The sequence below is a fragment of the Macaca nemestrina genome, chromosome 1 (assembly GCF_043159975.1).
Source record: "Macaca nemestrina isolate mMacNem1 chromosome 1, mMacNem.hap1, whole genome shotgun sequence".
In the NCBI taxonomy this organism is placed as follows: Eukaryota; Metazoa; Chordata; class Mammalia; order Primates; family Cercopithecidae; genus Macaca; species Macaca nemestrina.
The window spans coordinates 2,267,271-2,280,469 of record NC_092125.1 but is presented as its reverse complement, the minus strand read 5'-3'; the positions used below and the strand labels follow the sequence as shown (position 1 = coordinate 2,280,469).

General features: G+C 38.0%; 1 protein-coding gene across 5 annotated transcripts in view; it reads right to left on the bottom strand.

Moving 5' to 3' along the window:
- Positions 1-204: 204 nt before the first annotated feature.
- Positions 205-13,199, bottom strand: part of LOC105474713 (AT-hook containing transcription factor 1) — a 100,319-nt gene continuing 87,324 nt past the window's right edge. For all 5 annotated transcript variants that reach the window (XM_011729540.3, XM_011729538.2, XM_011729534.3 and 2 more), the window contains 5 exons: positions 12,198-12,406; positions 8,751-10,575; positions 3,148-3,281; positions 2,056-2,138; positions 205-666 (listed from right to left, as the gene is read on the bottom strand). In XM_011729540.3, coding sequence (XP_011727842.2) covers positions 474-666; positions 2,056-2,138; positions 3,148-3,281; positions 8,751-10,575; positions 12,198-12,406 — 2,444 coding nt within the window. In that variant the 3' untranslated portion in view covers positions 205-473. The remainder of the gene's footprint in view (positions 667-2,055; positions 2,139-3,147; positions 3,282-8,750; positions 10,576-12,197; positions 12,407-13,199) is intronic.

Below are 13,199 nucleotides of genomic sequence, written 5' to 3'. Positions count from 1 at the left end.
AAAAATTTTATGATTAGAAATCTGAATCACAGAATCAAAGTGCATAAATTATAAAATAGTAACTGTAAAAAGAAATATCAATAGTTCAATCATCCCCATTTTAAGACTGGTCTAATATTTTCATTATAGAGAAAATGAGACCAATGAGCATATAAAACTATCCAAACAGATACCCCTCCCTTTCAAAAACCAACAGACACAAACAACTGTGAAGTATACATTTTATTTAACATTCCATTAAGAAGCCATATTTACATATTATATAAATGTATGAAGTCTTAATATAAAATAGAAAAATTGCCTGGACTGAAACAATCACTCCATATGGAGTTACTTACTTATTGAAGACCTTCTGTTTACATAAAAATTTACAATAATTTATATAAATTATTTTCTTCCAAACTAGATATTTAATAATCCACACTATTCTGATGACTTTACAAATAGGTGTACATTAAAAACTTCCCAAGAAATTACAGCATTTTTCTGCGTAAAATTTGCTTTGGATACGAAGATAGTTTCTTTCTGCTCCTTCCACGACCTGTTCCTGTCACTTCTGTAGTTTTTCTTGGTTTGCTCTTGACTCTGTCAACTGGGCTAGCCAAGGGGGAAATCAGCCGAATTTCTATGGGAGGAGGTGACCAAGCACTTTCTTTTTCTGTGTTTCTGGAAAAAAAAAAAAGATATGATCAAGTAAGAATAAACACATTACGCTATAAAATAAAACTGGCTTCCCAACATGTTGAGAGAAACCTTAGGGACTGCTTAGTGCTTTCATTTTATAAAAGATGTAATGGTTTCAAGAGAACTGAAGTGAAGCTTTAAGTCATATAAGCTAATCAGAAGCAGAGTTAAGGTTTCATTAAGGGGAATTTTTCCTTTTCGATTAGAATATTTACAAACAATTATTCAATTATTGAATTTTCCTCTAAATGTTTCAAATGTATGAAAAAATACTGCTGGATTACAAGGATGGGCCGAGTACCAGTAGTCAGCCCAGGGGATGAGAGCCCCGCAGGCCCATCAGAACTGTGAACGATCAAACACCAGCAATTAGCAAAGATCCACAGAATTTCACACACAAGAGCTTCTCGAATAGATACGCCAGTATATATATATGTAAATAGCGATATTAGTCATAGTGTTATTAAATCAGTTTTTAAATAAAATGCATCAACTTGTACTTTTATTAAATTCAACCCTGCCTACTAAGCACAGCATAAACAAGATTCTGTGTAACAAATATATCTGAAATGGAGTAATTTTCCCATGGATGCAGTTTTATTGCTTTTTGTAAAATAATTGCAGGATTTTAAAATGTATCATTATTTTTTAGTAATTTTCCTAACAAAGAGGTAAACCATCACACTTCCCTCCCCTACTTTGTTTTTCTGCAAAAACCAGAAAGATCCACTGGGAACTAAACTGCCCCCACCCTACCATCCTCCTTTTATTATTTTATTTTTATTCCTCCCATGCTCCTTTTAAAAGGACTGGGCTTTCATGCTATTAATATATAAAGAAATCGGCCGGGCGCGGTGGCTCACGCCTGTAATCCCAGCACTTTGGGAGGCCGAGGCGGGCGGATCACGAGGGCAGGAGATCGAGACCATCCTGGCTAACACGGTGAAACCCAGTCTCTACTAAAAAATACAAAAAACTAGTTGGACGAGGTGGCGGGCGTCTGTAGTCCCAGCTACTCGGGAGGCTGGGGCAGGAGAATGGCGTGAACCCGGGAGGCGGAGCTTGCAGTGAGCTGAGATCCGGCCACTGCACTCCCGCCTGGGTGACAGAGCGAGACTCCGTCTCAAAAAAAAAAAAAAAAAAAAAAAAAAAAAAATATATATATATATATATATAAAAAGAAATAAAGAAATCCACCTTCAGCAGCACCTGTAGTCCCAGCCACTTGGGAGGCTGAGGCAAGAGAATCCCCTGAACCTGGGAGGCAGAGGTTGCAGCGAGCCAAAATCACACCACTGCACTCCAGCCTTGGCGACAGAGCGAGACTGTCTCAATCAATCAATCAATCAAGAACAGAACAGAAGGTCATACTTGCTTGCTTGTTTTGTTTTTGATGTCCTGATTCGCTTCGCTTTTGGCTTTCCCACAGTTTCTACTGATTGTGCATCATCTTTCTATGGGTTAAACATTTTAAAAAGTTAAGTACTAAACACGAAACTAATTTTAAAACTTCTATACTGAGACAAGGAATACTATAGCCAAACACTGCTGATGAATTCAAACTTGCCAGTGCAAAACTGACTCCTTTTCTGATGCTTTTTAGTAGAAATCTTAGTCATGTAGGCCTGTTCTTTATTCCTACAATTCAACTCATCTCCAAGTTATGATCAGTTTTATTTTTGAATGTTTCCACTGTCTACTGCCTTCTGTACCCACTCCCTTTGTCCATATCCAGGCTCTCGGTTTCTAAGTAGACAACCAGAGACTATTCTCTCCTACCCACATTTCATCTTTCATAGAAACTACCTGCAATATACACATGGCTATTCACAATGAACACTCCTCATCTGCCTGCTACTGCCATGCTCTGAGCCTTTGCCTCTGCCATTTACTCTGTCAGGAGGAATGCCTGTCTCCTCTAACCCTGGTCTATAAAGTATTTCAGTATAAATGATTTGAAATAATTGTTTTCATCTCAATGAAACTGTGTATCTCAGTTGAACTGCAGGTGCTTGACAGACAAGGAATTTGCCTGAATTATTTTGTGTAATTTACAGAGTAACAGACTCATGGCAGACAATTCAATCAATGCTTATGAATTAACATTTATAAACATAAGGGACTTGCACTCAACCCCTCAACTATTTCTTTAAAAAACACCCAGGTAATTCTGATGGACACTAGAATTTAAAAACCTTTCCACAAACAGGTAATTTAAACTAGAACTGCCAGTAAAATATCATTGGTAACATACCACAAATGTGTCTTAAAGGTAAGGAGGGTCTCCAAAGGGGCAGACAAGACCATTTTTGGCTTTTAGTACACATGACTGTTATCTTTAAGACATTTACTTAAACAAAATTTAAAATCATTAAAATTTAAATAAAATTAAAACAAAACATTAAAAAAAAAAAAAAAAAAAGTACGTTTTAACAAACACAAATAAAATCATGCATTTCTTACCAGTTCATCTTCAAGCTTGTTCTTATTGGATGTGTTTTTTTGTCTGCTCCTCAAAGTAGGAGGTGAGATGACAAACTGAGAAGATAAATCCGAAACTAATTCTTTCAACTGTGCAGGAACCTCTATTTTTTTAGCTAAAAAAAGTTGAAAAAACTGTATTTGTATCTTTATATATGTGTGCAAATATATAACTACAATAAAAACCTGGAACAAATGATGTACTTTAGAAAGATGCAAACATCCCCAAACCTGGAAACCATTAGTATTGTAACCTAATTATCCATGTTAGCAGAGAAATGACAGGAAAAATCCCAGCATCATTTGGGTAAGCCAAATGTGTGGGACGATTTAATGCTTCAAACTAAAAAGGGCTACAATATAAAGACAGGCCATGAAAGCAGGTACAGAACTGTTTGTTTAGTCTATTTCTTTTAATCCTTACTGCTCCTCAAGCATTCTGGGGAGGGAAAGCATTAATCCTATATGTAACCTGAGCTAGTCTGTGCCGTAACTACTGCTATTCCAGACACGTTATTTACAAAGTAGGTTTTTTATTATCAAAAAAGAGAAACTCTAGCCAGTTCATTTTGAACTACTTGTTCCAGTCAAACAGAAAAGTTCATGTCCACAAAAGGAGAAAGTGCCAGGTGCAGTGGCTCACCACTGTAATTCCAGCACTTTGGGAGGCTGAGGCAGGAGGACAGCTTAAGGCCAGGAGTTCAAGACCAGCCTGATCAACGAAGTGAGAGCCCTGTCTCTAAAAAAGTTCTAAAAAGATCAGCCCATGTGGTGGTGCACGCCTGTGGGGTCAGCTACTTGGGAGGCTTGAGTCTGGGAAGTTGAGGCTACAGTGAGCCACGACTGTGCCACTGCACTCCAGCCTGGGTAACAGAGTTAAAAGCTAACAGGAGGATATTCCATAGATAAATAAAAATGGTTTAAACAACAATTGGTTTAAAATAAGGAATTAAAAACATTTACCACACAGACCTTTTTTTTTTTTTTTTAACTACAGGGCCCCCATATTAAAAGCAATCATCAATGTAATTACAGAGGAGCACAGTTCAGTTTAATCAGTCTGACGGAGTAAATCCCACCTTCAAGTAACTTAAAGCTGTCTGTGCATCAGTTTCTATAAAATAAGGTTAATAATTGCATCGATCTCAAAATTGTTCCGAGGATGAAAGAAGTAGAACAATGTGTGGCATGGTAGTGGTAAGTGCCTACACATGTTCGCATTTGTTATATAAATCCCATTTCATTTATAAACCCTTGAAATAAAATTATAGTTCAATGTTATCTCAGCTACTGGGACAGTCAAGAGTTCTATCAGATATCAAATTCTGCTTTTAAAGTATATGATTCTTTAAAAAAAATTTTTTGTGGGTACACAGTAGGTATATATAAGCATATGATTCTTAAAAAAAGAAATAACAGAGTTGATATCAGAAATAATCTCTGCTCCCAGTTTGTAAATGGCAGAAATGGCAACGGTCTACTGGTGGTCTCTCTTTTGGTTTCAAGAAACAGATGAACAAAAATACTACATTTTTATAACGAAAATTATACATTCTACAACTCTCTTTTAGACTACCTGAAAAGACAATTTCTTTCACTTTTCATAATCTTCACCAAGCTTTCCTACTCCATTTCAAAGGAATATATAAAGAAATACAAAAATATACTATCACATGCAAAAATAGCCTCCACCATTTTTTCCATATGCTTCTATTATAGCACAGATGAGACTTTGAGTGTGTGTCAATTCTTTACCCATCTGTGTTTTGAGGATTAAGGAGTTCAAAAGACCTAGGTCCAAACCCAACTGTGTGCGAGTAAATGACTCTGAGAATTCAGAGAGCGCTGATGTACAGCATGTGCTGATTTCTAAGGTATAAATGTGCCTCCTGTGGCCAGTGCAAACCATGGCTGGGTTACAAGTTCTTGGATATTTAACAATTGGCTCTTACCAGCCAGTAGCAGCACTAGTAGCTCCAGGACAACACAGCTTATTCCCTGGGTGATGTGAACGCTCAGTCTCAATGAACTTCAAGTTCCTCAATGAGGATAGAAGGAAGTAAAAGTACCTATACTTCACTGGGTTGCAGTGGGAATCAAATGATATATGAACGTCATGTATCTAGCATGGCCTTAGGTATACAGCAAGCCCTTCTTAATATTTGCTGTATGAAATGTGAAGTTTCATATTCATTTAGTAAAACACAAAATTCTATGATAATTTCTTCACTATGTTTCAATAAAATAAAGGACCACCTCTAGCCTTCCAATCATATAGTAGACCTACACCCAGTCTTCTCTGCACCTCCATCCCTATGTAAAACGAAGTTTAGAATATAAATAGGCACAAGGGACAAGGTATGGTAACAGTATAAAGGGCAGAGGAAGATAGGAAGCTATGTCCCAGAGTGGTCATTGCTTTGCTAAAGTAGTGAGTACTCGTAAGAACCCCTGTAAGGTACGCACTACCACATTCATTCTAGGATGAGGAAACAAGCCACAGAAAGGTTATATGATTTTCTACCCAGCTAGTAACTGGCAGAAATAGGAGATCTCAATCCCAAGTTTCTTATCTCCTCCAATCCCATCATCTCATTCTAGAAGGTGCCTATTTCTAATATTAAAAAATCTGAAAGTAATTCAGATACCCAACAGAAGAGGGTTTAAACAATCTGTGGCATATTTGTGAGATGAAATGCCAATATGAAAAAAAAAATTACGTTTAAGATTTTGAAACATATATTTTTTTTTTGGGGGGGGGGTGCGGGGGGAGGTGACAGGATCTCAGTCTGTCACCTGGGCTGGACCACAGTGGTGTGATGGCTCGCTGCAACCTCAACCTCCCGGGCTCAAGCCATCCTCACACCTCAGCCTCCCAAGTAGCTGGGACTACAGGTGCCAGCCACCATGCCCAAATCATTAAAAATTTTTCTTTTGTAGAGATGGGTTCCCACCAAGTTGCCCAGGCTGGTTGGATTTTGAAGAATATTTAAGATTAACTGGAGGCTGGGCAGAGTGGCTCATGCCTGTAATCCCAGCACTTTAGGAGGCCAAGGTGGGTGAATTATCTGAGGTCAGGAGTTTGAGACTAGCATGGCCAACATGGCGAAACCCTATCTCTACTAAAAACACAAAAAAATGACCTGGGCATGGTGGCAGGCACCTGTAATCCCAGCTACTGGGGAGGCTGGGGCAGGAGAATTGTTTGAACCCAGGAGGCAGAGGTTGCAGTGAGCCAAGATCGTGCCATTGCACTCCAGCCTGGGTAACAACAGCAAAACTCCATCTCAACAACAACAAAAAAAGGAACTGAAAATGATCACGAAATAAGTAGGGAGAAAGAAGCAGAATGTATGCATGTACATAAACTGTAGGTTTTTAAAACCAACCACACATACGTATCTGGAACGAGATACAGGAAAATGTGAATAGCGATTCTTTCGATGGCTGGATTATCTACTTCTGTTTTCTAGTTTTTGCTAAGTAGGCATGTATTGTTTTTGTTTTGAGACATGGTCTTGCTCTGTTGCCCAGGCTGGAGTGCAGTGGCACACGATCATGGCTCACTGCAGCCTCAAACTCTCAGGCTCAAGTGATTCTCCTGCCTCAGCCTCCCAAGTAGCTGGGACCATAAGCCCATGCCACCACGTCTGGCTAATTTTTGTACTTTTTGTAGAGATTTTTTTTTTTTTTGCCATGTTGCTGCCATGTATTTTTAGTTTAACAGAAAACAGTTAAAATTAGTAGGTACAGAAATGAAAAATATGTAAAGATGACAAAAATCAGAATTACTGAGATGTTTGCTAGGCTCTAACAAAATAGCTCTCACTGTTGGTGTTTACTACATTTATCCAAGTCCTGAGGAGTGTATAAGTTATATGTTAACGACTTCCTGCCAATCAAATGATTTTCATTTTAACTTTTTTTTCTTTTTAACTTTTTAATAACATCTTAATAAAATGAACTTTAAAAGGTAACTAAAATATCACACATTCTGTCATTTCATTCTCCTTCATGCAAAACACAGGTATAACCATGCACACTTTTCTAACACCATGAAGAAATTAAGTTATACTACCAAAATCGAATTAAAAATTTTCTGAGTGAGGAGGGGAGAAGAGGATCCCCTATAGCCACAAATCATTTTTAGGACAAATGATCAATTGTTATGGGGAGAGGCATTTTCCTGGGCTCAAACTATATCAAGTACAACAAGTCATCTACTTTTTTATTTTTATTTTTTGAGACAGTGTCTCACTCTGTCACCCCGGCTGGAGTGCAGTGGCACAATCTCGGCTCACTGCAAGCTCTGCCTCCCAGGTTCACACCATTCTCCTGCCTCAGCCTCCCAAGTAGCTGGGACTACAGGCGCCCGCCACCACGCCCGGCTAATTTTTTGTATATTTTTAGTAGAGACAGGGTTTTACCATGTTAGCCAGGATGGTCTTGATCTCCTGACCTCGTGATCCACCCGCCTCAGCCTCCCAAAGTGCTGGGATTACAGGCGTGAGCCACCGCACCCGGCCAAGTCATCTACTTTATTTATAAGGTCCTGAGCTGCTTTGCTGAAATTCAAACATTAAACTGTAACTTAAACAATCAACTACATGGCCGGGTGCAGAAACAGAAACAGAAATTTTTTCTGTTTGTCTCCACAAACAGAAAAAATTAGCCAGGTCTGTAATCCCAGCTACTAGGCAGGCTGAGGTAGGAGAATCGCTGGAACCCAGGAAGCAGAGGTTGCAGCAAGCTGAGATCATGCCACTGCGCTCCAGCCTGGGCAACAAAGCGAGACTCTACCTCAAAACAAAAAAACAAAACAAAAAACACAAACCCTGTATTTTGTTTACCTAACCATTAACACTTTTACAGAGAGTTACTCTAATGGGATCTCTTCAGTCACACCAGTGTCTTAGCTTTTTAGACATGTTTTAAAGCACCCCCATGGACATTTTATCACTGCAGATCTATTGTGTATCTGTTTGTATACTTAACACATGTACGTGCTCCCTCTGGGGAGAGAGGTCACCCCTGTTGAGAAGGTCTGACCAACCAACCACAGTCCTCAGCTCACCAGTGACAATGAAGGATGGCCTCACTGAAGATGAGGGCATGCAGATGCACCAGTTTGTGGGCATCAGTGAATATGGATTGAAATAATTTATGTATCTTAATAAAAAGCTACTAGTGTTTCCCTTCAAAACAATTTCAGGTTGTGGATATCAGTGGGGTGTGAGCCAAATGCAGCAGTACTTGGGAGATTAAAAATACTGACTCTATGTTGGAAGAAACTAAAATTAAAAGTCACTTTTTTATAAAAGTCACAGAAGAGAAATTATACTATTCTAAAAAACAAATCTATGTTACTTGAGTTACAGGACTGAAGTCATGTTAACCATACTGAATAACTGAACTCAAACTTTGAAACATGAAACCTTTAAACTTTACTACTAAAAGATCAATTTTGGTTTGAGGGGGAAGGGGAAAAATTCCCTATAAAACCATTCTTAGGACAAATAATTAACCCAATTTTAAGCTGAAGAGTGAGTGAGATGAAAAACTGTTTTGCAGAGAAAGAAAAGTACCTTTTGCTTTCCTTGGAACTTCTGACACTGGAGAAAATAAAGGCTCACTGTTTGGTTCAGAAAGATCCGGCAACAAGATGGCCTTGCTAGACCGAGTCCTGGTGCTGCGGGATGATTTAGTGAAGGAAGCTGTGGCAAGCAGTCTTTCTTCTCGGTCATTTGTTTCTTTATGTGTCATTTCATCTGAGCGTTCTTCTGATACTGACTGTAATGAACCTTTTTGGCTTTGATTTTCAGTCTTTTTTGTAAGTTTTTTCTTAGAGCTCATCACCATCGAAAGTTCCTTATTTGGCACTAAAATGGATTTTCCTGAAGCTGGTTTTCCAACATCAGTATTTTCACTTTTAGCTGCGGTACTTCTTGTAGATCTCCTTTTAATGCTGGGAGCTTCTTTCTTCTTGGGGCTTCCCTCTTCCTTAACAGCCTTAGATCCTACATCTTCAGATGGATGGATTTTTCTTGGTCTACCACGTTTTCTAGGTATGGCAGACATATCCAATTCTGCTTGAAGACTCAACTGAGATGAGTCAAGGTTGGAGTCTTCCCTCACATCTGATGGACTAACTTCTCTCCCTCTGACCCGTCTAATACGTTTAATAGGCAGCTGCTCATCGCTGGATTTATCATCTGGCTTATTTCCTGTATTTTCAGAAGCATCTAAATTAGCACTTCTTAATTTTCTGATCATTCGGCTAGGACTTGTTACGTTACTAACTTTTAGATCATTTATAATTTCAACACTTTCCTGACTTTCTACAGATCTTTTAATTCTTCTAGGAGTCCTTTTTGTAACAGATGAAACCGTAACTTCTTTTTTAATAGTTTCTTCAACTGCTGGTTCCAACAGCTGAGATGATTTTAATCTTTTTGATTCCCTACCTGTAGTGATCTGTAATTCTTGTTCCCCAGAACTGGTATTTTCTAGTATGTCCTGATTAACTTCTTTCTTTCTCCTTCCTCTCCTAGGCGTAATAGGATTTTGAGATATTTGCTGGTTCTCAGATATTCCTTTGACATCAGAATAGGTGTTTTCAGAAGCTTCAGAAATTTCTTGTGGCTTCCTAGTTTTCTTCCTAACTGACTGCCCTGGCATCTTAGGAGTAGCAACATCTGCTGATGCTTCCTGTTGTGTTGATTTGACATTCACGTTTTGGATACGTTGTCCTCTCGTATGAGTTTTGGAGGAAACCACGTCAACCTGGCTGACATTCAGAGTTACTGTGCTTGTTTCCTGAGCAGTCTTACATGCAGATTTGACTAACTTAGTGGGACACATTATGTTTTGGCTCACTAAAGGTATCGTTTCATGAATGGACTGTTCCATTGTATCTGAAGTAATTTCTTTACTTCTTGTGTCTTTAATTACATCTAGTAAATTTTCTGCAATTGCTACTTTAATAGGTTCAGGCACATATGGTAAAGTCTCTACTTTTTGGGACTTTTGGTCACTAGTTATGGCAGATGGCAAATCTGCAACTTGTCCATGATTATCATTTTCCCCACTGCATACAAGTTTTTCTTCAGTTGCTGTGTTAGCTGCTTTAGGTAACACATCAGATGATGCAAAATCGCCTGGCTCCACTTCTCCTTCTTCACCTTCCAATATCAAGGTAAAGTTACTTTGAGCCACAAAAAGTTCCCCATCTACTTCAGCAATGTCACACTCTGCAGTGTCCTTATTATCAGCTAAGTCACAAAACTGCTGGTCAATAGTATCAAAATTGTACTGAAGCTTAAGTGTTCCAGAGGGATATAACTCATTAAATGAAAGATTCCTAGCCTCTTCTCCTGAATCTTGAGCTTCAAGCTTTTCCTGTTCAATCACCTAAATGAATTAAAGATAAGAGACTGGTTAAAGAATTGTAATACATGTTTTAACTTGAAGCATACAGGCTTTTGATGACCCTTGGCTGTGTGCCTTTTAAAACATAAATTATATTTAATATGGCATATACTTATGGGTTTACTTTACAAAATTATCCCTTTAAGCAATCAGACTCTCAGTCAAAATAACTAGAGAGAAAGATTTTGAGATTATGACTGAAATTTAACTAGAAATTCCACATTTCCCTGGCTAAAAAGACAGTCAACAAAAGCTTGAAAATTACGATGCTAACAGTTCTGAGAACATTTAAGAACTTATTCTGTTCTCACCCAAGAAAAAACGTTAGCCGGAGAAAACAACCCCCAAACTGCGTTTTAATGATATTCCCCAAATTACCTAACTATCCACACTTTTCTAAACAGCATGATCCCCATAAGGTTGAAGAACAATTCACCTACATAAGCTCCCTTGGGCTAGACTCAATCCTCTTCCCTTTGCTGGGGCTGCATAAACCATGAAATTCCTAAGGCTTTCAAGTTCAGTACCTCTCCTGCAAGGGTTTGGTGGAAGAAGGAATGGTCCTTGCATTTACCTTTTGGTAAGGGAAGGGGAGAAAAAGGAGGAGGCAGAAAGTAACAGAGAGATCTCCTGACCAAGAAGGTCGAACATTACCACCCACCTAGACAATGACATTTTCCCACTCCCCAAACATTCAGTGAGATGACAGATTGGAAATAACCTAGAAATGAGGATTCCCACTTAACACCATCCCCACAATTTTTATCAGCTTTAACACCATCCCCACAATTTTTATCAGCTTCCCAACTAAAGGAATTGGAACTTTACTCATCTATATGGCAGTGGGAATACTCATTAAGATGAGTATGGATAACTATGACATTTTTATGAGTTAAGAAACTTCCCAGATTCTAAACAATCAAATTTCTATAAATAATTAGAAGAGTTGGTTTTTTATCTCAAAATTTATTATATAAAAGTTGTCTGCTGGTAATAAAAGATTTGGCATAATTTTTTCTAAAAACTCTAAGTCATATTAAGTAGCAAAAAGTCCTTTTCCGAGTGTACGGATGTTCAGTACCAACCAGCTGACTATCATTCTCCCACAAGGATGCCTGGGGTAGGGGGAAATCCTGTTTAACTGTATCCATGTATTTTCAAATATATGATCTTACGACTAAAAAGACCTTTCATTTGAACCAGATCAGCAAAATTAAATTGATAAAACCATGGCTTAACACTTCCTTTTGGCTTTCATGAAAACCACTTTCTTTTTTTTTTTTTTCCCCCCCGAGACAGGATTTTGTTATGTTGCCCAGGCTGGTCTCAAACTCTTGGGCTCAAGGATCCTCCCTCCTCAAACTCCCAAGTAGCTGGGACTATAGGCAACTGCCACAGCACCCACCTTGAAGGCCAATTTCTTAAAGGACGTGTTTTTATATTCCACAAAATACTTACACACTTATTTTTTGAACCCAGATTTTTATAAATAAGTTTTTACATAGCAGTCAAATAAATGAACGTGTTAGGTTTGAACTACTGTCTTGAAACAACTAAACCAAAACTGAAAGACTGACAAAGAAGTAAAAAATTAATTTTTTTACATGAATTTCTTGAGTATCAGGAGGGCTGTCAGAAATTGGAAGCTTTTCTTCTGGTAAGTTAACACTTTCTTTTAGTACATCAACTTCTACTTCATCATCTTCTTTTAAGTTCAACACTACTTCCTGGTTAAGCCTGCGCTCAGAGATAATAGGACCTTCAGAGACAGTGAGCGAAGAGTTTCCACTATCACCAAGGATACCAGCCACAGCTGAAAGAAAAATGGGTGAATTTTTACATTTAAACTGATAAATCTACACACAATTAAGGAAGCAAATAGAAAGGAAAAGGCTACACTGCACTTGAATAGTGTATTAATAAACTATCACAATGACAGAAAGTCTGCAACTTCTTAAACAGTACACACCTTTCCACAGAGATAAAACAGAAAAATTTCACAGTTAAAACTGGTAACTGATAAATGATATCAGGAAACGTTTAATATGATGACCAACTGCTTCGAGGAAGTTCAGGTGCTTGTTCCTTATTAATCTGAAAACTGTATTTACCAGGTGACTACCAGACAACCAGTTATCCCTGTAGAGTAATTATAGAATTACATGAGAGACATGCAATCTGGGCTTTGATATGACTAGGAAAAAGAATGAATCTCTTTTGGCAGAAAGCATTCAAATGGGTACAAATACACTCTACTACTTAAAAAAAATAATTTTTGGGCTCACTTAAATTCCTTCTTTCGTCTTCCTCTTTGCTAAAGTTTAATATGTCATTAACAATCATAGGTGATATTAATATTTGGGTGTAAAGTTTATGAATGACACAAAATACTACAAGGGGGGAAAATAACAATTAAAAATCCTTTAGTGCTTAACAACAACAACAAATCAATAAAGCACAAAAATAAAAGATGAACTAGGAAAAAATATTTCTACACTTTCAATGGAAAATGGGGCTGTTATCCCTATCATGTGAATAAAATGAAAAATGTTTTCCTGTTTGGCAAAAAGACAACGATGAAAAAAACCACTTTACGGGCTTCTCAT